Below are 26,569 nucleotides of genomic sequence, written 5' to 3'. Positions count from 1 at the left end.
TGGCTACTGACGGCTCTGCTGCACGAATGACTGAGGCAGTTTTTGAGCCGTTGGGTTTTTTTGCTGGTGCACAAATAATAAATCCTGAATAAACAGATGGAGCTCGTGTAACTAGAACCTGCTGCCTTTACCTCTGCCAACCTTCGATTTATGGCTGCCAAATACCTCCCGATACTATTCATAGCACTGACTGCTAGCTTAGCCAAGACTCACTCTCAAGGAACACAAACTGGATTGTGTTTAGGGAAAATTTATAAAATGAATGTGCAATGGCTCAAGAGATAACTTCAGAATTAGTTTAGGTTTTTCATTTATTACGACTTAACCCAATTCACAAAACCTTGGCCGTTGTTAAAGCCTTGAAACGGGAAGCCAGGCTACAATTTTGAGCTAAGACTAAACCTGTTCACACTTCAGATAAAGGGAAGAGATCCAAATATCAGAACTCATGGTGAGTCAGTTGAGCTGACCACTGAGCTTCAGAGCTGTTTAACAGCCAATAGGACGATCAAATCCTGGCACATGACATTTGCCAGCTGTCTACTGACACAATCCAAATAATCACGGCCAAGTCTCTAACCTGCTGTTGTGAAAAGAGGATGTCATTTACCTGAGCTAAAGTTTTCTAGATTTTCAAGTTGAAACTGGTGAGCTGTTGATGTTTACAGTTTGAAGCCTCAATGCTTTATTCTTGGCTGATGGTGTTTTTAAAAATTAAAGATCCAACCTATGTTTGTGATCAGCTTTTGCCCTAAAAATGACTAAAATGAGAGGTAATGTCTCAATGTATTGTTTATATTTTTAAATTCGTGAGCACAGCTGTCGGAGACATTCCATACTCTTATCCAGCCTGCTGCTCTCGCCTCTACATGTTTACAAGATTTATCTGCTAGCAGGTGATGCAACACACTGAGCACCTTTGTTTAGGTCACTGTCACTGTGACGGGCTGCAATATTATCATGTTGTCAGTTGAGGACATGAAACATGACACGGTTAGCGTTGTTGTTTTTGTTCACGCATTTTGTATAATTTTGCATTGCTCTTGATGTGGATTACCTTTGCTAGATGTACTTCACTGATTCTAAGCTGCTTTTATTTCATCATTTAACTTAAAACTGGAGATTCAGTAAAATAATTTTGTTTTTTTGACTGTGCAGAATAACTTGATGATAAAATGAATTACCTTCCCTACTGTGTCAGATCAAGTTTAGTCCGAAAACTAAAGATAATCGATCTGTGTATTTATGTCTGCCATGTATTCATGTGACAGGTGGGAAAAACGAAACTTATTAAACTTTTTTAGTCTTTAAATTTTCATGTCAAACTTGTTACATAAGCAAAAAAAAAAATATGATCTTGTATATAAAATTATAATTTGATATGACATTGTAGACTGTTAAAAAGGATCAAGACTTCTAATGAAGTTTTCAATTCAAGATTTTTTGCTGTATTTGTGATTATATTAGTCTCAATTGAGTGAATTATAATGAGTCGTTTTATGCTTTTATGACTTATTTCCTGAATAGATGGTTTACAAAATCAACTTCATTATGTTTAGAACTAAATTACACTTATTGAACTTGAGAGTGGATAAATAATTAATGTATTTTAGTAGCTAAAACATTACATGTAATATATAAATAATTATTTTCTAGGTATTGAGCTACTTTGGTTGGTTTAAAAGGTCCATTAAATAAGTTCATAACAATACCAAGAATTAAGTAACTACTAACATATCCTCTAAAACTTATTACTAATATTTCCCCACGTTGCTTGTTAAATATTTTTGTCCACTAAAAGTTCATTAATATTCTGCTGGTTTAAAGATCAAAATTTAAGCGTCACTTATGTCATCGAATAAAACGCAAAGTGTCTCAAACTGCATCCACGGCTGTTTTTTCTGGTGATTTTTCCTACATGTGAACTGAAATGTATTTACAGCTGGTGGTCCTGGTTGTTCACAGCAAGCAGAGCTATTTTGTCTTTCTGGTCAGCTGGGAAAACCCGGCTGTGGGAAGTGAACAAACATCACTGTCCGCTCCTTCCTTAGCCTACACGTCCTCCCAATCTCCTTCAGGAGACATGCAACGCCGTTATCAGTCCTGGGTAGCGATTAGTGAACACGGTTTGTTAAGTAAGGGTGAGAACATGATGCTGGGGTGCCCAGCTGCAGATTAATGATCCAGCAAAGTGTGATGAGATTGTAATTTGACTCCTAATGAGAGCTAGCTTTTGCTCAGAGGCTCACTGTGGGATTGATTTGAGTGGATCTGTGGGAGTTTTCACATCGTCCCAGATAGATTTTCAGCAAAGCAGCTGTATGGAGGAATGCAGACAAATTATATTTATTTCTGCACATCTGTTGCTGATTCTGCGAGGAATGCGGTTTGTTTTCATAATGGCAGCTTGTTCTACGAATGCCCATCAGTTCTAGCTGAACTTATTTACTGTTTCGCTTTCCTGCCACCTGTGGTAAATATGTATAAGAGTAATCAAATAACCTCTTTTGCTGGAAGCTTGATGACTCCAACATGGCTCTTGTTTAGCCCTCAGCTTTGGAGATTTTTTTGTATTTTTCTTATTTATGATGCAGCTTTTTTCACATTCTACCCTTTTGGTTGTTTTCATCCTCTCTTTAGGTCAATATAATTCCCATCATTGCCAAAGCGGACACAATCTCCAAGAGCGAGCTTCATAAATTCAAAATCAAGATAATGAGTGAACTCGTGAGCAACGGCGTCCAGATCTATCAGTTCCCGACAGACGATGAAGCCGTTAGTGAGATCAATGCCTCCATGAACGTAAGTCACGTTTTGTTTTGCTTTACAGAAGTGGATGGTAACATCTGGCAAATTCAGAGATTCTTTTAAGATTGGCATGAAATGTTACCTTAGTGGCGTCATTTTGCAAGACAACAGATTTTTATTTATCTGCAGAGTGACCGACACAGCAAAACGTTTAGTCGTTACTATGATCAGAGTGTATTTTTTTTCTTTACACAAAAGTAGTAGGCGTAATAGTAGTAGGATAAATACAGAAAAAGGAAATGGATTGTATAAAATAATTTTTCCTACTTTCCTTCCTTCATTTATTTATTTACCTGTTTTCCAAGTTGCCATGTCTGCCTTAAATCATGATAACATTTGATATTTTGGAACTGAAACTTTGGGAAACTTGAGGCTCGTGCTGTATATGACTGCTGCACTGCATACTGCAGCACCAGTTTCCACATTTAGCTGCAAATATCATTCAACAGATGCGTGAGCCTTACATTTTCTATCATCTCGTTAAGGTAACTACAATTTCTGCCATGTTGTTTTCTTTCTATGATAAAATAATGCAACTAAAACTAATCATTTTACTCCAAAAACATAATTTTATGACTATATGCAAAAAGGTCACAAATAATTCCAATGAAATACTGCAAAAGTGTTGAAATAAAACGAGTGGGACTGATTTTCCTGGGAAGATTTCCATTTTTACTTTAGTTTCTAAATGATGAGATGTTTTCAGTTTACCAACACTCATCCATTTATGTTCAGATGCACAAATGAGAGTGCATTTAATTCAGCGGTTTTATCCGTGTGCGCTCTCCTGATCTATTTATAGTCCGTTGCATCAGTGCCCACGCCCACCATCTTGTCCCCTCAGCTTCATCCCAGCTGGTTTCAGCTTGCCATCGAACTGTTGAGGAAGCATGTTGGGTCTGTTTTCCACACGGCCCCCCGCTGTCAGTCCCACAGAGACGCTGTGTCTAAAGGAACAATTAAAATACCTTCATCAGAGGCTTGTTTGAATTATCACCTCCAGTAAAGCTGATGCAAAAGACGTTGCATTCAGAAAACCATTTCTGTGGTGTAAAATGAGGAAAAGCAAGGAGCATAAAATTGTAACATGGAAGATGTAGGCCAAGTTGGAACCCCCTGGTTATGTCTCTGGTTACAGCTGGATCTTTTGATCTTTCTAACATTCATGGGCCTTTCTGCCTGTGCAGGCCCACCTGCCATTCGCTGTGGTCGGAAGCGTGGAAGAAGTCAAAGTGGGGAACAAAACGGTGCGGGCCAGACAGTATCCCTGGGGAGTGGTGCAAGGTAAGAGCTGCTCACAAAGACTCAGTCACAAGAAGGGTGTGTTTGTTTCACACGAGCAAACAGGACTGTGTGCTGCGTGTTGGATGCTAGTCGTGTTAGAGATCATACAGGTGGAGTACCAGGCTAGGGTTGGTCTAAATGCCAATGAGGTTAATTAACATTTCATTCATAGTTTCTTGAAGCAAATGTTGACTAGATGCCTCAAACACCCAAAACAACTAAACAAAAACATTCATTTTAACATTTCAGCATTTATTTTTATTGTCTAGTTTTGTTTAAATTTGGGTTTCAGGTCATATCAGATTTGGAAACTTTTTTCCTGTAGGTATTTCCAGTCATGAAGTTATGAACTACGTAATACTTGAAAGGAATATTTTGTCTTTACCATTACAAAGAGTAGGTCAAATTGTTGCATTCAAAATATTTCATAAGTTGTTTAACTTTCTGATAAACCTTAAAGTAGATGTGAATCACCATTATGTGCCATTTATAGGAATTCCTAAGATAACAATTAACCAATTTTTATTTTCTTTGCTGAGAAAATTAGTCACACTAAGTGTTTTTTTGTTGTTGATGAAAATGTTTTATTCTCTAATAAGAATAGGATTATTGAATAAACTGATCAGGATGCTGCAGCTACTCGTAACATTGTGAAACACTGGATGTAAAATATTAGGACAACAGTTACTCGCATGTGTCCTGAAAAGAAATGAGTTCAGACATTTTGCAACCGTTTCGTAATGATATTTAGAATGAGTGTCACCATTTACTTTATTTACGTTTGTGAAATGTTAATTTGCTCATATTGCTGTGGGATTATCATCTTTTCATGGTAAAAGCAGAACCAACATTTTAGAGTTTACGTTTTTGAGTTTACACCGAGTTAAAGTCAAAAACTGTTCTTTTCTTTTTGAGTCTTTTGGTTTTTGACTTTTTTTTTTTTTTATACAGTTTTTTATATATTTGACCAAGGCAAAAGCAGTAGATTCTCACTGGAACTTAAATAATCTTAGCATTTTCCTTTTTTATCCCTTGTTTCTTTGTCTTTGTTTAAAGACAAAGCAACTTTAACATTGAGTTCTGCTTTAGCTGTGTTTTTTAATGGTTAACTGCAGCACATATCTGTGTCAATGCTGATAAACTGCCTGTGGCAAAGTGTGAACTGCACACTTTGTTGGCCGATTTATTTCTACTCGCCCTGTTAATGTTCCACGTGTGATTTCCTGTGTAGGAAAACGTAGTAAAAGGGCAGATGGATAAAGGGCTTCCTTTAAGTTGCTAATATTTGCTGGTATCTGTTATTTTTCAATCTGTGTGTCTGTGGCTTTTTACGTGCACCATGGTTTTTATAGAGATGTCACCTCTAGTGTCCGCTTTCTTGGGAGTCTTCTTCTCCCACTCCTCATTCCTCGGTGTTTGTCAGTGCTGGTAAACAGTTTAATTTAATAACGTGACAGAGATGCACAGTGAGAATGTTGCTGCTCATGTGGGAGCTCCTCTCAGGAACTGGCTCCCTCCTCTCCTCCTCGGTTTACTGCTCTCTCTGGCTGAACCCCTCTTCCCATTATGCTCTGACCATTCTCATTCTCCAACCCTCGGAGGATGCTCGCTGGTTATTTATGAAGCTTTCTGTGTGTTTCCTGGGGGACGGATTTTTTTTGTTCTGGAGACACAACAAAGCAACAGCTCAGTAACAGATTAGCAGCAGTTGAAAACGGCCTACTTTCAATTTTAAGCTGGACATTTTCTACATTTACGATGTTGGAAATTATGAATCTCAGTTAAAAGGTGGCTAATAAACTTTTATTTACCCTTAATTTGGCCTTTAACAGTTGTTTAGCTAAGAAGCTAATGACATTTTGTAGAAAGCAATTAGATTAGATTTTTGTTTTTCTGCCACTATTCATCCATTTCTGCCAAAATGGCTGAATTCAAAGTGATACAAGATTCACTTTCTTGTATTTTTCTGAAAAATGCATCACATTTATTTAATTATTATTCTTTCAACACATTTTTGGGTGAATGTAAAGCCAGGAGGTGCAGAACAGCAGGCCTCTGTTTTCTCTGTTGGCTGAAATGAGGAGCGCCATCAGAGAAAACCGTTAGTTCATGCCAGATGTCATATAGATTGGTTATGTAGCCTCTTGAAAAGAGCCATGAGAAATTTCCATCTCCTTGAAGAGAGACAGAGGAAGGACTGTGCTGTGACATAAACAGAGTAATTGTAGGGAGCTCAGTGAGTGTGTGCTTGTCTTCCCTCGGGATCTCATGGCTCTGTTATCTCTGTGCTTCCCGACTTGTGTGACATAGGGCAGAGCTCTGGTATTTCTGCTCTGAAGGCCTGATGGTCGAGTGTTTGTTATGCTGCAAAAACATTTTCAAGTGCTTTGTGTGAAAATGGATGTCTGGACACATGCATGCAAAGAATGCATTTCAATCTCGGTCATCATGTTGCAATGCTGTCGGGTTGGGAATGTCAGATAGTTGATATGCGAGTTATAGACGTTTAAAATGCATTTAATGACATGAACATTATGAATACTTAGATGCTCTTGTTTCACCTGAACCCCATTTATTAATAAACTCTCTTATACCGTTAGGTTAAAAATGAACATCTACTTTTGATGATCATAAATTTCTTATTCAGTTTTGGGTTTCTAGTAACTATTTTAAATAATTCTTTCTCCGGTGCAGTTTTATTATTAAACTGGAATTATTATTCTTGATTATTCAACAAGATTTGGGGTGTAAAGTTTAAATTACAAACATATATAGACCCTCATTAATATGTTCATGAATGTTCCAGAAGGACCAGAAGCTTTTGTAGCTTTCAGGTCCTGTCAGCTTTAAACTGGATGATGATGTTGTTGTTGTTGTTTTTCTTCTTCTTGTTCTTGTTCTTCTTCTTCTTCTTATAATAAATGGTAGTGCTCAAATAATAACTCTTTACCTACAAACTACTCTTCATTAAATCCAAACAGCTCAACCTTTATCTCCTCTGATCCACCAAACTTTATTCAGATGTCAAAATGTATATTTTAAATTTTTTTATTCCTTGGTTAACTCTATCTTGGTGTTGATGTAAAGTCGTCTCGGTTTGAGGTCTGGCGTTTCTGTTCCAGCAGTTTTAAGTTCAGTTAAGCTTTGAATTTGGTTCTTTCTAGCTTGTTCTTGATCATCCTAACTAGGATCTGTTCTGGATAAAAACTTTGGTCAGATGGGTAAAAACACACGTTACAATTATGGTTTTTTTTTTGTTTGTTTGGTTTTTTTTAAACAAGTAACGCTACAACCTCAGTGCTGTTTAAAATCTGAGTCTGTTCCAGGAAACCAACCAGTTTAAATGTGCATCACTAAAGTCATCATTAAAAGGCCAGAATTGGATTATTTCCTGTATTTTGTAGCTTCTGTTATCAGACCAGTCAGGGGGCTCGTTGCACCAGGACACACCTCAGTTAAGAGTTTTCCCAACTTCTGATTACTTGAATTGTTGAAATGCTCCATGATCTAAAAAATTTGGCTCAAGTGGCATTTGTAACTCCCAGAACCTGAGAGTCACAGCGGTCGAATCGTTCATAATTTAAGAGTAGTCGTTTCATTGTATGGTTTCTGTGTAGTTACTGGGGCAACACTGGTTCCTGTGACTGCGGAGAAAAAAACTTGCATGCATTTATCAGCTTGTTGGTGAAGGCGCAGTGTGGATTCTCTGTTCAGCTTTTTTGGACTGAATATTAACAGGATTTTATTTATTCCCCATCAGTTGATATGACAGACGATGTAAATCGTAGCCCAGCCTCTCCTCAGGATGCCTGCTGGCACCAGGATCCAACCTCTCCGCTGTCAGCAGGTTTCCTTGCTCTGCCCGCTGCAGGCTGAGCTCTGCCGTCAGTCACAGGGTTGGGCTTTCTCTCAGCAGGAGGCCAGAACAGGGAGGTGATTAGGAACCCGGTGAGCAGGCAGCTCCTGAACTGAACGCAGTGGTTTCTTTTTTTATCCCGCTTCTCCTGATGGGTTATTAGCCTTCTTCTTAAAGATGTTTTAAAAATAAATGTAGAGTTTCTGGGGTTGTTTATTTGCTCTCTTTTGCCTTGACTAATATGAAAATTTTATTCTGCTTAGCTGATATGTTTAAGTTGTCATTTTCCACCAGTCAGGCTGCTCTGAAAGTAACATGGTGGTTTTTACATTTTAAAGTCTTGCAGCCTGTTGTGACATTTAAACTCTCCCCTTTTCCTACCCCCTCCCTGCCATGTGTGAGGTCATGACCCTTGTAGTCATGTACTTTCAGTCTGCACATGCCCCTTAGGTAAAGATGGGATTGTACTTTGATTTCAATTCAACAAAGCTTTGTAGATTTTCCTCTTACTTATGGAGCTAAAAGCAGGTATTTGATGGTCCCAAAAACCTCAGAAGTTTTTTTTTTCTTGTCCACTTTGTGGGTGTGTTGGGATTCTTTTTATGACCCTTTACAAAAATGGGAACATTAAATTTTATTCCATGAAATGTCTGAAATATTTTCCTTTTGAAATAAATGCTTTCTGCCACTTGGTATGTGTTCCTCTGCTCACACACAGCATCCATGTTTTTCATAAGCTGAGCTCAAACTAACAGAAGGAGGCGACTTCTCCAGAACGGTTCATATCGTTTGGCTTCAGCAGAACAGAAATGATTCCTATAGCAGCATAAAACACCTCTTCGTCTGTCTGTCTGTCTGTCAGTCAGGAAACACGTCCTGCTGTTTTCCTGAAGTAATCTGACTCAGAGCAACTCGCCAAGACTTAAAAATTAAACGGTTATTAGAGTTGGCTTGAAATCAAAACTCTGTGCTTTATAAAAGATTTTATGTTCCCTGAAATTGTCCACTTTTTTTTGTAAAGCTATACATATTAATGCATTCTGAGATGTTGGGGGACTGTCCAACAGAAAAGATGTTTATTTAGCCTGTTACCTTCAAAAGTCTCCTAAATAGTGAATAGAATCAACCTTTTTCATTTCACATTATGAAGATCACATTAACAGTTTTTTGAGTAGGCTTCCAAGAATTAAATATATTAAAATATTACACCATGTCCACTTTGAGACCTGGCGGTGGCAGCATCATGCTGTGGGGATGTTTTTCCTCAACCATGGAGGGGAATCTGGTTAGAGCTGATGGGAATGTTGTTGGAGTTGAACAAAAGGATGTCTAGGAATAAAATCTGTTAAATGCCAGTTCAGCTTGAGCTTTTTGTTGTTTTTTTTAAAAATAGACATGAATTTCAGTATCTATGTGTGAAGCTGATGGTGACATACAGAGCCTGCAGCTATAAATGCAGATGCTTCCCACACTTTCTAGATTTTTATTTGACAGGAAGTTTGAAAACCATTTCTCCTCTTCCCTCCACTTAGCAGTCATTATAGCTGAGGCCTGTTAGCTGATGAACACCTAATAAAGTTTATTGTTTATTGTTCAATGAGTATAAATATTTCTATTGTAGTAATGGTGTATAGATGATATAAAGTGAGCTAAAAGGAAGTTCTGAATATTTTGGGAATTTGATTTGAAAAGTGAGCAACGCTGCAAATTTCAGCTCTAATTGTAACGTGTGCTTGTTTTCTCTTTTAGTTGAGAACGAGAGCCACTGTGACTTTGTAAAACTCCGAGAGATGCTGATCCGGGTCAACATGGAGGATCTGAGGGAGCAGACGCACGCCCGCCACTACGAGCTGTACCGGCGCTGCAAACTGGAGGAGATGGGCTTTAAAGACACGGACCCAGACAGCCAGCCCTTCAGGTAGACCGAGAGAACCTCACTCAGTCCACCGGGATGGACGGGGCGCAAAACCACACGACTGCTCAAATGCCAACGTCAGACAACAATCTCTATTGTTTGGCAACAATAACGTTCTCTATTTTTAACTCTTTTCCGTCTCGTTTCATTCCTGCAGTCTTCAAGAAACGTACGAAGCCAAGAGGAAAGAGTTCTTAGGGGACCTGCAACGTAAAGAAGAAGAAATGAGGCAAATGTTCGTAAACAAAGTAAAAGAAACCGAAGCAGAACTCAAAGAAAAGGAACGAGAGGTAAGTGAGAAATAAGTTGCTGTTTCACTCAGTTTTGCTTGGAATCATCTGACAGTTCCTGTTTTAACCATTTTCACCGACCAGCAGCAAAGATAGAAATAAAATATCCCATGATGTAGAATTTTGATGGCAAATTTTAGCTAAGACAGCTAAGAAAACTCAGAGCTGGTCTTGTTAACCGGCAGAACAGCAACAGTTCTGGCTAATGGCAGCTCAGCTCAAACTTCCTAACAATTAAGAAAGAAAAAATTCTTTAGTTAGTATCTCATCCATAAGTTTGATTTGGATGTAAATGTTTTTGAAGTTGGGATTGGGTTCAGGTTTTGTGATCATTTGCCTCCAGGAGGTCTGAAGAGAGACGTCTTCAGTCTCTACCAAGGCAGCGTTACTGTTTTAACCCGGAGAAAATGATCTGAAACAAACTGTAATGAGTTTTTCCTTTTTCCACGCTCCACCTCTTCTCTGGTTTTTCTTTTGATAGAATCAGAGCCGTTGGCCTCTCTGGTGTATGAACATTCATTCATGGATATTGTTTCAGAGTCCTATAGTAACACATCAATTTCACAGGATGTTAAACACTGCGGGCTGTATTAGAATAAAGTTTATACAAAATGCTGTGTTGACATTTTTAGGGTCAGATCATTTCGTTCATTTCTGATGTGGATTTAAATCTAGAAGTACTTACAGGTGCCTTTACTTATTGCTAATATTTGCCATTTTACTTGTGTTATGATTTATATCATGCACTATTCTGAACATGATTTGTAAAATTATGTATACTTTTTTGTACTTCTGTATACAATAGGATCACTTTTGGCAGAGTGTCTATTTAGAAAATTGCAGAGAGTTTTCAATGTCATGTTGTATTCTCCATAAACGACATTTTGTTAAAGTTTTGGTGTGATATGCGAGTGAAAAAAGCATTTATTGTGTCCTGAAAGACAGGAAAGTGTGCACAGTTTTCTGTCAGGTTTGGTGGACTGGATTTTATTTTAGAGGAGTCGAGCTCATCAGATGCTTGTGGGATAATTAGCACACCACAGTGAGGGGGCTGGCCATTACTAAAAGAAGATATGAATTTAAAGCATGTAGTTTGTGGACAGTGGCTCCAATTTTATTATTTTTTGAAGATATTCATCCTTTCATGCTTTGGTCTCAATAAGCTGGTCTGGTTGTTAATTCATCTGTTTTTTGATGCATTTGGTGATTCCTTCCAGTCATTCTCTGGTTATGGCAGCATCCATGTTGAGGCCTGACAGCTGCATAAACATTTAGTGCTTCATCACTTTTGTTAATAATAAAATTGGATACAAGAGAACTGAGTCTGGAAAAGTCAGAACATTTGATACGAAGCTGGAGAAGAATGAGCCAATGTAGAGTTGAATACAGAACTGAAGTGTAATGCAGAACAGTTACCTGTGTGGTGTTAAGCTTTGTCTAGTTTTAATATTTTTTAGCACATTAACTTCCTCCACAACAGTGAAAGAGAAGTTGAAGTTGCTGAATCTATAATAAAACAAGAAACAAGAACAGAAATCCGAAACAAACTTTTTTAGAGACACAAAAGATTTGGTTGCAATTTCTTTCACCTTTAACTTTAAAGTTTTTATTTCGCATAAACTTGTGATCCACATTTGAATATTAAATGTAGCCGTGACACATAAAAATGCGAGCTTTTGTTTTTGTTTCGGCTCAGCTCCATGACAAGTTTGAGCAGCTGAAGCGGATGCACCAGGATGAGAAGAGGAAGGTGGAGGAGAAGCGGAGGGAGCTGGAGGACGAGATGAATGCCTTCAACAGGAGGAAGGTGGCATGTGAGACGCTCTCATCTCAACCCCTCAAGAAAGACAAAGACAAGAAAAAGTAAGGCAGTCCTTCCTCTTAATCACCCACTTCCTGTATTCTTCTTCTAATAACAGGACGCTTCGTTTTCCAAGCCTCCTAATTTCTTTGAGCAACTCTCCTTCCTTCCATTGTGTGCCTCAGAGTTGAAACGCTGTCCGCTGGTAGATGTGCTGCAGTTTTTCTTTCTTATTTTGCTGTTTAACTCTTTTACTTCGAAGCAGGAAGTGCACATTCTGCCATGTCCAGCAGCAAACCCTTTCATTAATGACTTTGTGAAGGAGTGAGCTCTGCTGTTGTGGAATCATCTCCAAAACATAAACCACTTCAGCATTTTTTTTAAGGACCTGGCAAGTGTGAAGGAAACGTCTTCCCTTTTTGTTCTGCCCAAGTTGAACGTTTCCTGTGCTTTCACTCTTTCCTTTCGTTTCGCTCTAATTATTCAGGATACTCGGGGTGGAGGCAGTCAGCGCGCTCTCGGGCAGCAAAAAGCTCTGAAAACTGATGCAGTATTTAGCCAAGAAACGGCTACACTTGTTCAAATTACAGATGTGCTAGTGCAGTTCAAGTGCAGCACGTTTTTATTTCAAACTATAAGTTCACAGTCACAACAATAACTATTGTAAAATGGATTTAAAGTAACATTATATAGTAAACATAATCAGTCAGTCTCATAAGTGATTTTTTTTTAGAGAGCTGCATACAACTCACTAAATAAATATATAAAATATAATAATTGGCAATAAATTGTGAGATGTTGCTCTCAGAAGACCAAAACGAGTCGGACATCAGCAGTGAGTGTCTATGAAGAAGCTCCAATTTTGTATTGCTCATCTTTTTCCATAATCATAATCAAGGAATCTTGAAAACTTAAACATATGTGATTAAATTTAATCCTGGCCGTTCCTGGTCTGCTCAGTTTTTAAACAAAATTTACTGCTTAAAAGTGCCTGCGTCCAGAAAAAGGCATCTTTTTTTTTTTTTTTTTTGAAAGTTTACCCAAATCAAGGACCAATTATAGCTCCATGTTTATAGTTCCAGTGAAACATTTCCACTTAATTTCCACTTAAGATGAGCTACTGGTAGTTCATGTTAATTGATGGGAAGCATCAATTATACTGATTGTCACTGCAAAGCATTTCCACCCTGTTAACCTTTTTAATCACATCAGCTGCAGTTTCATGTAGCCGGATACTCAGCTGAGCTGTTTTCATTTCCATATGTTTATGCTCTAATTGAGAAAGTAACTTAAGTTTGAAAACGGATAGTTTTGCTTATTTGCACTACGATTTTAATTAGTCGGTTTTAAAGCCTCTGCAAGGATGTTGATCAAAATTCTGAATTTGTCGGCTGATGAAATAATCCGTTGCGACATCTCTGCTGGTATTTTGACTTTATTTAGCTGTATTATGGTAAGAAAAGTCAAAAGTGACAGAATTGATTTGCTGTAGGCGGATTGAGATATTAATTTATAATTTTTGATTGCTGGGGCACAAGTCTGGTTCTGATTACGATTAAAAGGAGAGGAGCCCAGTTATCAATAACAGGTTGCTGCAGCAACCTAACATTTGTACTTGACGGCTTAAATTGTGTGTGTGGCCACAAACCTCATCTTTCTTTCACTTCCTGTTGAATGGCTTCAGGGAGAGCTGTGCTCAGTTCAAGTTCATCACGTAAAAAACGATCCAAAGTTTTAAAACGGTACCCTGCTCATAAGTGTTCATTTGAAAGTGTCCATGCACAAACTGAATTAACAAAGTGCATAAAAACACATAAAATCAGTGGGGTTTTTGTCACCGTTTTGCATATTTTAGTGAATATCTCCATTAACAGAAAGTTGCAGGATGTTTGTCTTGCAAATAAATTTGGGTCATTGTTTCGAGAATTAACAAGTTTCAACTAAAAGATAAGATTTTAGCTACTTTTTCTTCAGCTGGTTATTCATTTCTGTGGTTTGAAGTGTGAAAGTTTAAAGTAGAGAAGTGGCTCCCTCTTGTGGCTGCTCATGCACACTGTCGGTGGCCGTATGAAACGAGCCAGTCTTCCATTTTGTGGATTTGTTAAAGTTCTTCCTGATCTTCTCAGATTAAATTCCTCAAATTAAATGTGGCATTTTATAACGGAGGTGATTGAGCAGGCGAGCTTTATTTACTTTACCCCCCATCACTAACGCTTGATTTTATTTAATTTTGCTCGAACTTCTGTATTTCTGTTTTTATTTAAAATTTCAAAAACCCAGTCAGTCGTTGATTCACTTTATTTTCTTTATTGTTTCATTGTTTTTCAGTTAATTTTTGAGGCGCGGCACACCCATCCACACACGACCATGGATTTGTCCTCCATCACCATAGCAACGACCACATCTGTGTTTTCTTTTCTTTTGTTTGTTTGTTTTTCCTTGTCTTGTTTTGACATTCCATCTTGACATTGTGCACATGGACCAAAGACACTGAGGATGATGATGATGATGGTGATGGTGAAGCCACAGGAGAGAAAAAGAGTGAAAGATGGTGAGAGAGAGAAATATTCACGTCCATCAGTGGCCATCTCATTGATTCAGGTTCTTTCTATGTGATTTTTGGACTTTTTTTTTAAATAAATATATCTGTTTATTTTAATTTCTTTGTTGTTTTAAATATTTTCTGTATCTTTTCTTTCCTCATTAGGCATCCAAACTGATTAAATCTCGTCAAGCATTGTCATTTCGTGGTACTACAATTTTGGAAATATGGGAAAAATATGTATTTAAAGAAAATATAAAATATAAGAGGCACCCAGTTTTTTATAGGCCTGACGTTCAAATCGAAGATTAAAAGGTCCTCAACTTTTAAAAAAAATGTATGAGCCATTTAAAATATTCAGAGGTAATTTGTCTTTGTGTAACCCTGAGGAATTAGTTTAGTATAATCAGTCCCTCATTAGTGAATAATACATTAAAATCTTAGCGTGTCAAGCAATAACTGAGTACCTGCATTTAGAGGTACTGACAACTTAACATGTAGTCCTACGTCTTAAAACCTATGCAATATTCTAGTGCTGTAAGTCAGTTAATGTATGTGAATATCTTCTCGAGCTTACCAAGCTTCCAGTAATATGCAAATATGTACTAGTTTTTAATATGATTAATGAATATGATGCCCATAAGAGGGTGTACATTATTTGTGAGTGACTTAACGGTATTGTAAACCCTGCGTGATCGTTTTGTTACGCCAGTGGAATCACGACTATGAAGCCAGTAAACATTTAAGCCTCAACTCGCTGTAGGAGAGTTTACGCTCAGACGTGGAGAAGAGAGCAGCTGTATTTACTGTCTGTTGATGCAAATAAATGCAAACCCTCCCTCCGAAATGTGAAGCCTCTCTCTCTGCTCTGATTTGTTTGTCTGCGTTTGCTCCTGTGGGATGAGGACGGCGGTGAAACACGGGCAGGTAAAGACGCACTCATCGTGTCTGCAGCCTGAACAGCTGTCAGATGGAGGCGATTTGGAACCGAAGCAGCTGCACCGTTTGCTCTGTGTTGTTAGACTCTGTGGTTTCTCTGTTTGCTAAAGGTGGAGTGCAGTAGTGAAAAGGAGAAGTACAGTGCCTTGACAAACTGAAGTGTTTTGTCACTTATTTCACTGTATGTTCTATATTTATAATAGATTTTTCAGATAAGTCTAAAATACATGGTATGCATTTGTATTCTATTTGTAAAACACATCTAAATGACACTTTTGCCCATTCTTTGCAAAGTAGCTCTAGCTCATTTTGTGAACATCAATTTTAAGATCTTGCCACAGATTCTCTATTACATTGTAGCTTGGACTTTAACTGGACCCTTTTAGCACATTAATGTGCTTTGAGTTAACCAGTCCCTTGTTGCTGTAGCGGTATATTTAAGGACTTTGTGCCACTAAATGGTGAACCTTTACCCCATTTTAAGACTAGAAGGTTTTTACTTGTGTCCCATAAACCCTGCCCAGTTTCCGTATGGTTTTTGGCCTGGTGCTTCCACCACCATTTGTCTCCTTGACTGCAAAACTATCCTGCAGTTTCAAGATCCTCTAACATTAGGAATAAAAATGTGCCTTGCTATTCATTTTTATCAGCATGATCTGTAAAACCAATTTTTAAGTGCTTGATTTTGTGCAAAGATCTTTTTCAGTTTTAGAAACTCTTTGGGATATCTTTGATTCGCTCTGTGTCTCCACCTGGAGTACTTCAGTAATTCTTTAAAACAGACTGAGGAAGTCACACCACAGCAATACAGATTCTGTTTATGCGAATCTCTTGCCAAGTCTATTATTATTCTGTGCACCACCTGCAGGGCTGACTGGATCTCTTCCAGCAGCACAATATGTTTGCAGCTCTACGTCGTGTCCTTTAAAGCACCAGGACACTGTGCTAACAAAGCTGAGTGATAATCACTGACGTTCTGCAGCAGCTGCTGCTTTCTGCTGCCATGACGCGTTTCATGGTTCGCTGAAAAATGGAAAGTTAATCCCAGGTGAAGCCACATCTACGTGTTTCAGACCAGTTAGCTTGATAAAATACCTTAAGAAAAGCTATAAAACTTTTTAAACTTTCTGAATACTTTGTAAAGGACTGTTTTTTTTACTTACTGTAAAGGGAATCAGAACTTTTTTGATTTTTATTTTATAAGTCGGGGGCAGTGGCTAAACCCCAGTTCATAATCAATCCAATAACTTTTAAAGCAGCATTCAGTCTGTAAAAAGAAGCGGGAAAAAAAACCAAATTAGGTTTGGTCTTAAATAGTTTATCACTTACTGCATGACTATTTACTAGTGCAGCCGGTCTTTATTATTAGAGTATTGTAATTTTATATGAGTACAACCAGAGTTCTGATCCTATTCTGCTCTAAAGGGCCGACAGTTTGACAGTGTTTTGTTGGACTCATTTAAAGTTTAATTTACTTAAACTGGTCAGTCCTGAAATTAAATATCTTCAATTCAAACTATTTAAAATTTCTGAAGAGCATTTAAGCTTTGGAATTAGATAATTAGATAAAGTCGGTAGTAAATTTGCAATTGAAGATAAAATGTGTCACTACTGAACCTACTTTAACTTCCTGCGGCAGCTAGCTGTGCTGCAGTTCTTATACTAGCTTAAATGTGAACTTGGAAAAGCTAATATTAGGAATCCACTGCGTCTTTTTTTTCCTGTCAGCATAGAAGCTAACATTTTTATTTCAATTTGCTGATGAAAACAAAAACTGGTTCAGAATGAAAACATATTTATAGAAAAATGGAGTGAAATCCCCCCATGAAGGAATTTCCAAACTCTTAAGTATTAAGAAACTGACTAAATATTAACCATAAATTACACCATAACTCTACTATTATATTACTTTAAATAGGACCATTCCATTCCTGAACACCGGCTGGGAGGAATCAATTGAGTTTGATTTTCTTCAGATTTATACGATGGTGCTAGCATGCAAGCACTTTCTTCAACCCACTTCCATTCTTTGAGATTGACAAACCAAACATTTGACCCTTCAAATTTTTAAAAGTTGTAGTTTATTTGTGGTAAATAAAACCGTATGATATAGCTGCCTTAGCACACAAAGAAAATATGAAACATCTTTAAGGTTTAGAAAAATTAGTTCACATTGCAGACATTATTGCTGTGAGTATTCAGTGTCTTTGAGCTTCAGAGCTTTGGCAGTGGAGACACGATGTGCATTCAGAAACATGTTGCTCAAATGGCTGCATTTTTTCATCATACTTTGATAAAGTAAAGCTCATGGCACTGGCTAATCTCTGCCTGATTAAATCAAAACATGTCACCTTGATCCCAAACTTCAGTCTCGCATTACTTGTGCTCTCACACTGAATGCACTTACAAAATACTGAAAATACCATATGATTAATCCCCTTTTGTCAATCTAGTGTTGAACTAATCTCCCAAAAGGTGCTCATATTTGATATGTAATCACAGTTGCATGAAGGAAATACATGTTGCAGCATAAAATACTAAAAAAATTGCATAATTTAGTAAAACAAAGTAAAGCTTATATGTGTAAAAAGGTTGCGTTTGTAAATAAGGTAAATAAAACACGTTAAGAACGAGTAAGTTTTATATGTACACATAAAAAAAAACTAAGGCTGGAAAAATATATTTGCAAAAAGTTTAACTTTATCTTAAAGTGCTTTGTGGCTCTGGAGAGAAACCTGAGCACCAAGATGCCTCACATTAAAAACCTAAAACAGGATTAAAACAAAACTGAAAGTAAAACTCCTCACATCTAACGCATTGAAACAATTTGGCTGATGAGCAAAAACAAACCTCTCAGAAGAGAAACATTTCTGTTTCTTTACAGTTAAGCTTATTAAATTCTCCTTAGTTGTCAACAAAATAAGAGTTAGCTGGTACCCAAATCCACATTCAATGTGGCTGAAGACAAAAGCAGAAGAGGAGCTAAAGCTAAATGACTAGCTTGTAAATCAGTAACCTCTGGAATCATGAAGCCTGTTAACAGCTGGATTGTGATTGACGTCCTGCTAGTTGCCAGCAGGGTGCAGCGGCGGGCAGGGAGACACACCATTCTGCTCAAATCCAAACATTTCCTCTATGTCGCTCTCCTCGTTATACAAACGCCTGAAACCGTCATAGTAGTCATCCAAATCCGCTTGCTCACTGGCGCCACGCCCCCTTCTGGCCGCCGTGTGAGGCTGCGAGGGGCTCCAGACCTGCTGCTGCTGCTGCTTCTCCTGGATCTGGGAGCCGTCCAGGATGTACACAGCGTTGGCGGGCAGGGAGAACTCCACGCTGTGTAGAAACTTGTCTACAATCTCTTTGCAGTGGATGAACTCGGCACTGTCAACCTGGGAGGAGCAACACGACTGGATCAGGTTGAATGACGGCTCGGAGGTGATTTCTAAGCGGCATCATGCGTGGGTTTTTATTTTTCAATAATTTAATTGGCCTAAAAGAATTATACTTGGAGAAATACTAGGCTTCTACGCCTCCGTTTAAATAAACGTAACCATTTTTCTGGGTTAATTACAGAGGTTGGAGCTGCAGAGGAGGCTGTTTTAACCAAATATTTCATTTTGTTCTTTAAACAGGAAACAACATCTTCCATCTGGATGTACCAAATTGTGCCTCCTAATAAAAGATAAGCAGCACATTATTTGACAATAATACTGTTAAATAAAAGGCGTCTGTTTTTCTTTTCCTTTCATCACATGTGATTCCTGCACTCTGGTTCCTTTGGCATTTTGGACAATGTTCTGTGTAACCAGTTTTAGCATCCACTGACATGAGACTGTTTAACTGGCTCGACATTAAAAACACTCAATTAAAAACGCACTTGCAGTGCATTAAATAATTTCACTCCAAACAGTCCTTTGCAATATTAATATTGCAATTACAATACATTGGAGCTGTACAGTAAATCACAAATGGCAGAACCATCTGCTATTATTAGCACCTGTGGTAACGATGTGCAAAAATGCCTTTTATTTTTATAGCATAATTTTACAAAAAATCCAGCCGCAAGATTTTATGATGGAAACAAAACAACTACATTGAATTTTCTACCAAGTCATTCACAGTATGTATGACGTAAATGATGACAAATTCTCTTAACCTTCCTTTAAAATGGGACAGACGGGTGAACATGATGTCAAATGAGGCAAATATGTGATAATCTTTAAAAGATAAAGCAAGAAAATAGCACCTTGGCTAAATCTTCCCAGATCTACTGCAGTGGCACTCTACAAAGTAAAGACTGTTGTCATTAAATTAAATAGAGGGCGCTCCGTTTCCTTAACTTCAATGAAAAATAAAGCTAAAGTGTTTCTCAAACATTGAATTTCCTACAAATTGAAGTGTCAGATTCTGCACTATTAATTATTCAATAATTTAATCACAAGTTTTTCTGAAACTCAGCTCAATATTTAAACATTCCTGAGAGCGGCAACGATTTACACCATGGATTAATCTCCCATTGGGCCTCAGCTGCTCTCTTACCTGCGCTTTTTTCAGTAGGTCGGTGAAGACAGAGAACCAGTCCGGAGTGAGCGCCTCCAGCTCCAAAGTGATGATGGCCAAGGCCAGCGTGGAGCCCTTGAACTGCCAGAGCTGGTGGCAGGCCATACAGTGCTGCACCTGCCTGGTCCACAACGCCGCCTGGAAGCCTGAGGGGGGCGTCTTCTGATGCCCGGGCTTCACAGGGATCGCACCGGCAATCGCCCCGGGGTCCATGCTGGAACCGAGACCAAAGGACGGAGCCAGGTGGGGATGGCTGGAGACGAGGAGGGCATGGAACTGGGAGCAACGAGGAGAAACAAGGCCAAAATGTTAGCATTATGCCATTTTCAGTCCTTCTTTTGCCACCTCATTTTGTTTATCATTTTAAAAACCCTTTGATCCAGTCAGCCTAAACTTACATCTCCTGTCAGTTTACAGTTGGGGATTTTGTAGTCCTCCCAAATTGTTTGTAGAGGTTCAGTGTGGAAACTGCTCACCGCGCCCCTTCAGAAAGCTCCCATTCTGTCTCATGGCCACCCTGTTTGTTTTGTGTTGTCTGTGCAGTGCTTCTCTGTGTTCGCGATTGTGTGCAGACAGTATAAAACCTAACCTTGTTGGGATCGTAGTGTAAAAAAAAACTAATTCTCCATTTGCCCAGTGAGTCACAAACAGCTTGGGTAACATTTCTTTCAAGCAAAAGGGTTTGGAACTCATTTGGTTTACAGGAGAGTTTTTGTTTATCTCATATCCTGTCTTTCCTTTATTAATACATTCATGTTGTGATATAGTTTGTCTTTAGCAGAAATAAGCCATGTTTTTAAAAGAAAGTGGAATTGCACTGGGAGGTAAATTCAGTATTGTGCCAAATGAAATGAAGCTGAACTAAAACTATCTGAAAATCCTCCATTTCTGATTAAATATAAACATTTTCGATAGATTTGGCTTTACAGGATTCATCCACACATGACGGCTGTTCTTCGCCACCATCCCGCTGAACGGACCTCTGATTTTATTTAGATGCACTTCAACTTTAATGGCGAATCTGTGAATCTCTGTAAATTTATCCCCATCAACGTGTCATGGTGGAGAGTCTGTGACAAATTGCTGTTTTGTAGATAACAGAAAATAACTGTTCAGTATTTAAAAAGGGAATGCAAAGTGATTTCTTCAGGGCAGATGTTTACAGTATCGATGTGAAATATTTAAAAGTTATTTAAAATATATTTAAAGTAAGAGAGAAAAAAAATCTTTATTTTATTATAGTTTTGTTATATTATGGCTCTTTATTTTAGAAGTCCTGGATTTTGTATTACCCACAATAACTCAAATTCAGATCCTGACGATGTAACAGAGGGAGTTTGGAGTTTGGGAGATGGTTCCGCTTCTCAGTGAAAGGTTTTACGGTTTGTGGCTTTATGGAAAAATATGTCTAAAGAGTTTGCAGACAAATCCAGCGTTAGTGCTGAAGGAATGTAGGTTTTCCCTGTTGGAGAATGAGACTGAAACCAACTGGGAATGATAAGGTTGATTTTGCAGAAGATGGTAATCAAGATTTTTTTATTAAAAGGAGTCGTCTCATTGTAGCACATTGTGGTTACAAACTGGCCTGTGTTCAGAAAGCATTCAGCATTGGGCTCAAAGCCGTTGCTCTCTGGGTGATTTCAGGTGCCTTGCAGAAGTGTTCATATCCCTTGAACTTCAGCGTCTGTTTTTGGGGTTCTATGTGAATGCGCATGACTGCTTTCAATGTAAAGTCCAATAGTGAAGATGAAGGAAAATTATGGGTTGCAATTACAGCTGTAACTATGTTATGCATCTACCAACTTTGCAAATCTGACATGTCTGACCAGCCAGTTTGGTGTCCAGCTAAAAATGATCAAATAGATTTAGTGTTGGACTGAATTGGCCGTAGTTTAGGGTTTATTCAGTTTCAGGTCTGTTGAAGCCTCCGGCTGGTTTTCTTCTAGAATTGGCCTGTATTACTCAGTTTCAGTTTTTCCTTCCCCCACTGAAGGAAAAAAGCAGCCCACACCCGGCATGATGCTGCCACCTCTATGTTTCACAGTTTAGACAGAATGTTGAGGTTGGTGTTCAGGGTTAGATATTAGTTTGCATGTAAATAACATGTTTGAGACTATAGGTGTCAAATGTACTTCTCAAATTTTTATTAGTTCTTTAGTTATAAATTATTGATTCTGTTGATCAATACATGAAATCCAGAAAAACAATATAAAGTTCAAGTAATAAGGACACTTTTGCAAGGCTCTGCCTTTATCTTGAACTCAAAGTAAGAAGTCGTGCTCACCGTTAACCATCTTCAGATTAATTCTGTTTAACCTTAAAAGCCTTATGAATACAGCAGCAGGCCCAGGTGTGTTTGTCTGTTGGTAACTCAATCAGTGGGTTCTGCTTCGCCCAATGATTTTTAGATGATGGTGTACAGATCCAAGCTGTAGACCTAAAAAGATAAACTCAGTAAAACCACACTATGTTGTAAACTGCAGCGTTTGTGCCGCTTGAGGTCTGAAAGCCCAGACAACATCAGCTCATCCAACCTGCCATCTGGTGGCAACGGGGTTTATGTTTCCACAATATGGCTGCAGAAAAATCAGAAGTGCCTTGGCCCAATGCGCAGCATGCATGCTTTGTTGGTAGCTTGCAAATGCACTCTTGAAATTTGGAACAAATTGTTTTGCTGCATCCATTTGGTATTAAAAGAATACACTGTTTCTGCAAGAAGCTGTTCTTGTGTCAGAAAACAGATTTGCTGGTTTTTTATACCAACAAATGTTTGCTTTTGCAACAGACACAATTAAAACCCGTTTTTACTTGAAGTTATAATTCATCAGAAGATGGGAAATCTAACTATCTCCCATCAGATTTTCTGACTTGAAGTTTGCATATCAATCAGAACTAGAAATGTAGTTCGTAATTCTAATCACAGGCACATGAAGTCCAGTTAAATAAATGCACAATGTAACCCAGGACCAACCCTTAAACGTGGAGCAGAGAATCTTGAAGCATGATGGTTTGCAATGTCTGCTTTTTGTACTGCTTGTGTTTCACTGTAAGACCACAAGTAACTGAGATGTTGAGGTCTAATGGGAAAAAAAGAACTGTTAATTAATCTGCTGTTCTGTAAACTCACGATGTGAATGAAGTCGACCGGTGTCGCCGTGTACAGATCCCAGTGCAGCTTGTCCAGAATGATCCGCTCCATGCGAAGAATCTCCGCTGTCGAAAAGTTGCATCCACTCCGCACCACCAGGTCTTTAACAGAACCAATAACCTGTTGCAAACAGAAGCCAAATAAACATATTGTTTTGAAAATGTGTGATGTGTTTCTGTGTTTCTATGAAAGAGGTTACCTCGTCTTCCTCGTTGATTTTGGCAGCCAGGACCAGGGAGGTAAAAGCAATGCATTTTAGATATTTTCTCTGAGCCTTGGGGAAAAGAAAAGTGTTCATCTGGCTGTAGCTGCTGCCAAATGTGAAAATAATTGGGCAAAAACAAAATGTACGACCCCGTTCACAAGGCTGCAGCCATTTACCTTGACAGTGGACAGCAGGCGGTTAAGGACACACACTCCCAGCGCAAAAGTTTCTGGACAGAACTGAAACAGCCGGTTCATTTCTCCAATCCAAACAATCATTTGCTGGTGTTGGGACAAGGAGATGTCAGCACCCTGCCAGATAAAGAAAGGACAAGTGTTGATCATTAACTGACAGGAAGGGAAATGACAATGGCCAGATCTCATGCAGTAAAAAGAAACGGCAACAAAGAACTAAGTGTAGCCTTGGTATAGCAGAAGTAAAGGGAATGCTCTTGAAAAGCAGATGGAAAGAAAAAGTCAAATCACCCAAACAATGAGTTCTTACAATAGTAGTGACTTTGCTGGCTTTTACTTGTAACTTCATCATTTATCCATAAATTGTACATGTCCACCTCTGGTTTTCATGTTTGCTTATTTAAATAATATATTGTTAAAATTTTTGATTGTTTTAAACTTTAGCAATAGATAAATCCAAGCTGTACATGTACAACAAAAAATGTCAGCTTGATAATTATGTTGTAATTTATTGCTAGCAGTTAAATTTGAGCTGAGATTGTTGACAAATTCATCTTCCTGACTGAACTAAATCTGTATCAACACACTGCTGGTGATGGCTGGTGTTCAATGGGCCCAACAGATTCTCCTTAAGGCCCCCCAACACCTTTGTGCTGGCCTTGTTGACTGAAACTAAAATTCAGTTCTTTGCATGTCTCAACCAGAAACAATGGCTTCTTTCCCAAATCCGTCCTAATTATTAGCTCACCTGAATGCATCCGTTTTTGACGAGCGGGACCTTCCACAGACGAGCCTCTCTGAGCAGAGCGGCCTCCAGCAGGCCGAGCAGCCGGCGGCTCTCTGTAGCCACCAGGTTCTTCATCCCCTCCACAGCACAGGCCAGCCTGCACCCTGCGCTCACACACCTGACACACACATTTACTTACAGTGAACACAACAACCCTGTGCACGGCCAAATAAATAGTCATATTTTTGATGGCAACAGTAATTAATGCAATAAATTTATTTTCAAATTGTGTTAGTATTCATATAAACATTAATAATTTATTAAATAACTACTTAAGTGATTTGAATTACTACATTAAATTATATTCCAAAATCCTATGCAATTAAAAAAATCATTTAATAAATCTGCTACAATCAAACAGGAGGCTCTGCACAGCCAACTGACTGACAGGCAGAATCATTTTTATTTTTATTGTATTAAATAAATAGTAAAATTACTTTGCACTTTGTGAAAAATAGAAACATTCATATTGATTTATCTTAATGAATGTTATTTTAGCTGTCTGCATTAAACTATTAAGCAATTTGATTAAACTAATTTTATAGACGTATGCATTTATTCACTACAATAATTTCCGATTTTATTTAAATTATAAAGATTTATTAACACCTGATTAAATATTGAACTGATGTGCTTTTGGCCTCCAGCAAATCTCTATAACCCCAAAAGCTTTACTACATGCATTGTCTGAGCTGCGCTTCTCTTTCCACGTAAACATTGATTTTAATGCAGTTTACAAACGTAAGAACTGAGAGTTGTCTCTTTGGAAGAATCATTGTGCATTTATATGTTCCCTTATTGTAAAAAAAAAAATCGTGTAAATATAAATCATTAACTCTTCAAAACATCAAAGTGTGCTGCAGGAAATAATAAGCGCGCTTACTTTGTTGAAAAACGCCATTTTCAGACTCTGCAGGCAGACATGAAGCGATGCAGCAACGTTAAAACACTAATTTAAGGGACAAAATGAGCCTAAATGCATCACAACACGACTGAAATCTGGCGGAATAATAAAGTGCAGCTGCTGCAGCTTCCTGCACAGTTACTCCTGCAAACAAAAGCGTTTAGCTTCCTGTTATTTAGTTGCACTCAGACAGTCTTACCTCTTTGATTTCAGAAGCAGGCAGTGTCTTGGACGGCGGTTGCATTTATACGGTATTTTTTTTAAAATCAATCCATATTCACCGAAAACAACAAACCAGCAGTCAACAACGGTGGGATGGATCTGTTCGGGAAAACAATCTCGGAACAAAATGTATCTCGGAGAGCAGCCGCATTATATCTTCATAAAAACAAAAGTAAAACAAAGAATAAAAGCGCAATAAAGTTTCACAAAGCAGATGATACAATTAAAGAACGCGAAAATAAAAAAAAAAGAGCGCAAAAGAGGCAGGAAGCGAAGATCAGGAAGGAATGGGGACAAGCTGTGTTTTGAACGCAGCAGACTCCGCCCCCTTATGACGTCTCGTGAGCAGATCTGTGTTAGTGGGTCAGACGTGCGGCGCTTCACGCACAAAATGGTCGAGCTTTGTCTGGAAATGGAAGATCTCAGCAGTCTGTGCTGCTTTTGGAGCTGTTTGTTCAGATGCTGTTTTACGGATAAACGCTGTTGTGACGCAGGCTGCGCACAGCGGCTGTTCTTCCTGTCAGAAAACCCAAACACTTAAAAACTTGTTCTTAATCATTTGCAGTTGTTTAGGCTGACATGACCTTTTCACAGCCATGGAAACAAAGAAGTCAACAATTTTACCATATCACAACATACAAAACACATAATCTGTTTCTTTTGAAGTTCTGAAATTATTTAATCTTAAGAGTATGAAGATGGCGGATAGTTTCCTTTCTCATTATTCATTAAACAAAGATGTTGCTGTGATGCACCTACAAATATGCCACCACAGCATTTTGGGGATGAAGGTGTGAGGGGGTGATGATGTGTGAGGTTCATTGTTGCCTGTGATGGAAGTAGACCAAGTTTATAAGACAGTGGTAATGTAAAACATTACTGTACACTGTAAAAGGTTTGTTTGTTAACGAATAAAAAAAGCCAATCTGGATGCTAACGGCAGCGCTGCGGTCGTCTGACTTCTCTTTATTTGTCCTTCAGATTGTGTCATCATTTTTGCAGCAGTCCTGACATTCTGGACCTGTAACAAAGCCAAACAGTGAAAACATACAGCGCTAATAAAATGATAATAACACTCCTTGAACCTTTTCATATTTTATTCATGATGCAGTGA

At 38.3% G+C, this 26,569-nt stretch overlaps 2 protein-coding genes across 8 annotated transcripts in view; one reads left to right on the top strand and one right to left on the bottom strand.

Moving 5' to 3' along the window:
* septin8a (septin 8a) overlaps positions 1-23,306 on the top strand; it is a 40,225-nt gene extending 16,919 nt beyond the window's left edge. For 2 of the 7 annotated variants that reach the window (XM_008426923.3, XM_081615283.1), the window contains 6 exons: positions 2,641-2,802; positions 3,996-4,092; positions 9,698-9,866; positions 10,021-10,153; positions 11,850-12,016; positions 19,990-23,306. In XM_008426923.3, the coding sequence (XP_008425145.1) occupies positions 2,641-2,802; positions 3,996-4,092; positions 9,698-9,866; positions 10,021-10,153; positions 11,850-12,016; positions 19,990-20,161 (900 nt within the window). In that variant the 3' untranslated portion in view covers positions 20,162-23,306. Of the gene's footprint in view, positions 1-2,640; positions 2,803-3,995; positions 4,093-9,697; positions 9,867-10,020; positions 10,154-11,849; positions 12,017-14,282; positions 15,344-18,801; positions 19,182-19,989 lie in introns of those variants that run through there. The other 5 variants (XR_014090799.1, XR_014090798.1, XM_008426924.3 and 2 more) reach the window with 5 other exon arrangements.
* On the bottom strand, positions 22,934-25,811 carry ccni2 (cyclin I family, member 2). Its single transcript, XM_008426926.3, has 5 exons — positions 25,433-25,811; positions 24,291-24,447; positions 23,525-23,659; positions 23,343-23,417; positions 22,934-23,263 (listed from the first exon to the last, which is right to left on the bottom strand). The coding sequence occupies exons 2-5, from the start codon at positions 24,402-24,404 to the stop codon at positions 22,934-22,936; spliced, it is 654 nt and encodes a 217-aa protein (XP_008425148.2). The 5' UTR covers positions 24,405-24,447; positions 25,433-25,811.
* Between the last annotated feature and the right edge of the window lie 758 nt (positions 25,812-26,569).

Source organism: Poecilia reticulata, chromosome 14 (assembly GCF_904066995.2).
Source record: "Poecilia reticulata chromosome 14, P_reticulata-male-v2, whole genome shotgun sequence".
Lineage (NCBI taxonomy): Eukaryota > Metazoa > Chordata > Actinopteri > Cyprinodontiformes > Poeciliidae > Poecilia > Poecilia reticulata.
This window is presented reverse-complemented; position numbering and strand designations above follow the sequence as displayed.

What these genes read in the sequence shown, in the direction of transcription:
- ccni2 (XM_008426926.3), bottom strand. Translation starts at nt 24,404, where the DNA reads ATGAAGAACCTGGTGGCTACAGAGAGCCGCCGGCTGCTCGGCCTGCTG. An exon ending in TCAAAAACGGATGCATTCAG is followed by an intron (nt 23,660 to 24,290) that starts GTGAGCTAATAA and finishes TTTATCTGGCAG; the next exon opens with GGTGCTGACATCTCCTTGTC. An exon ending in GCCTGCTGTCCACTGTCAAG is followed by an intron (nt 23,418 to 23,524) that starts GTAAATGGCTGC and finishes CTTTTCCCCAAG; the next exon opens with GCTCAGAGAAAATATCTAAA.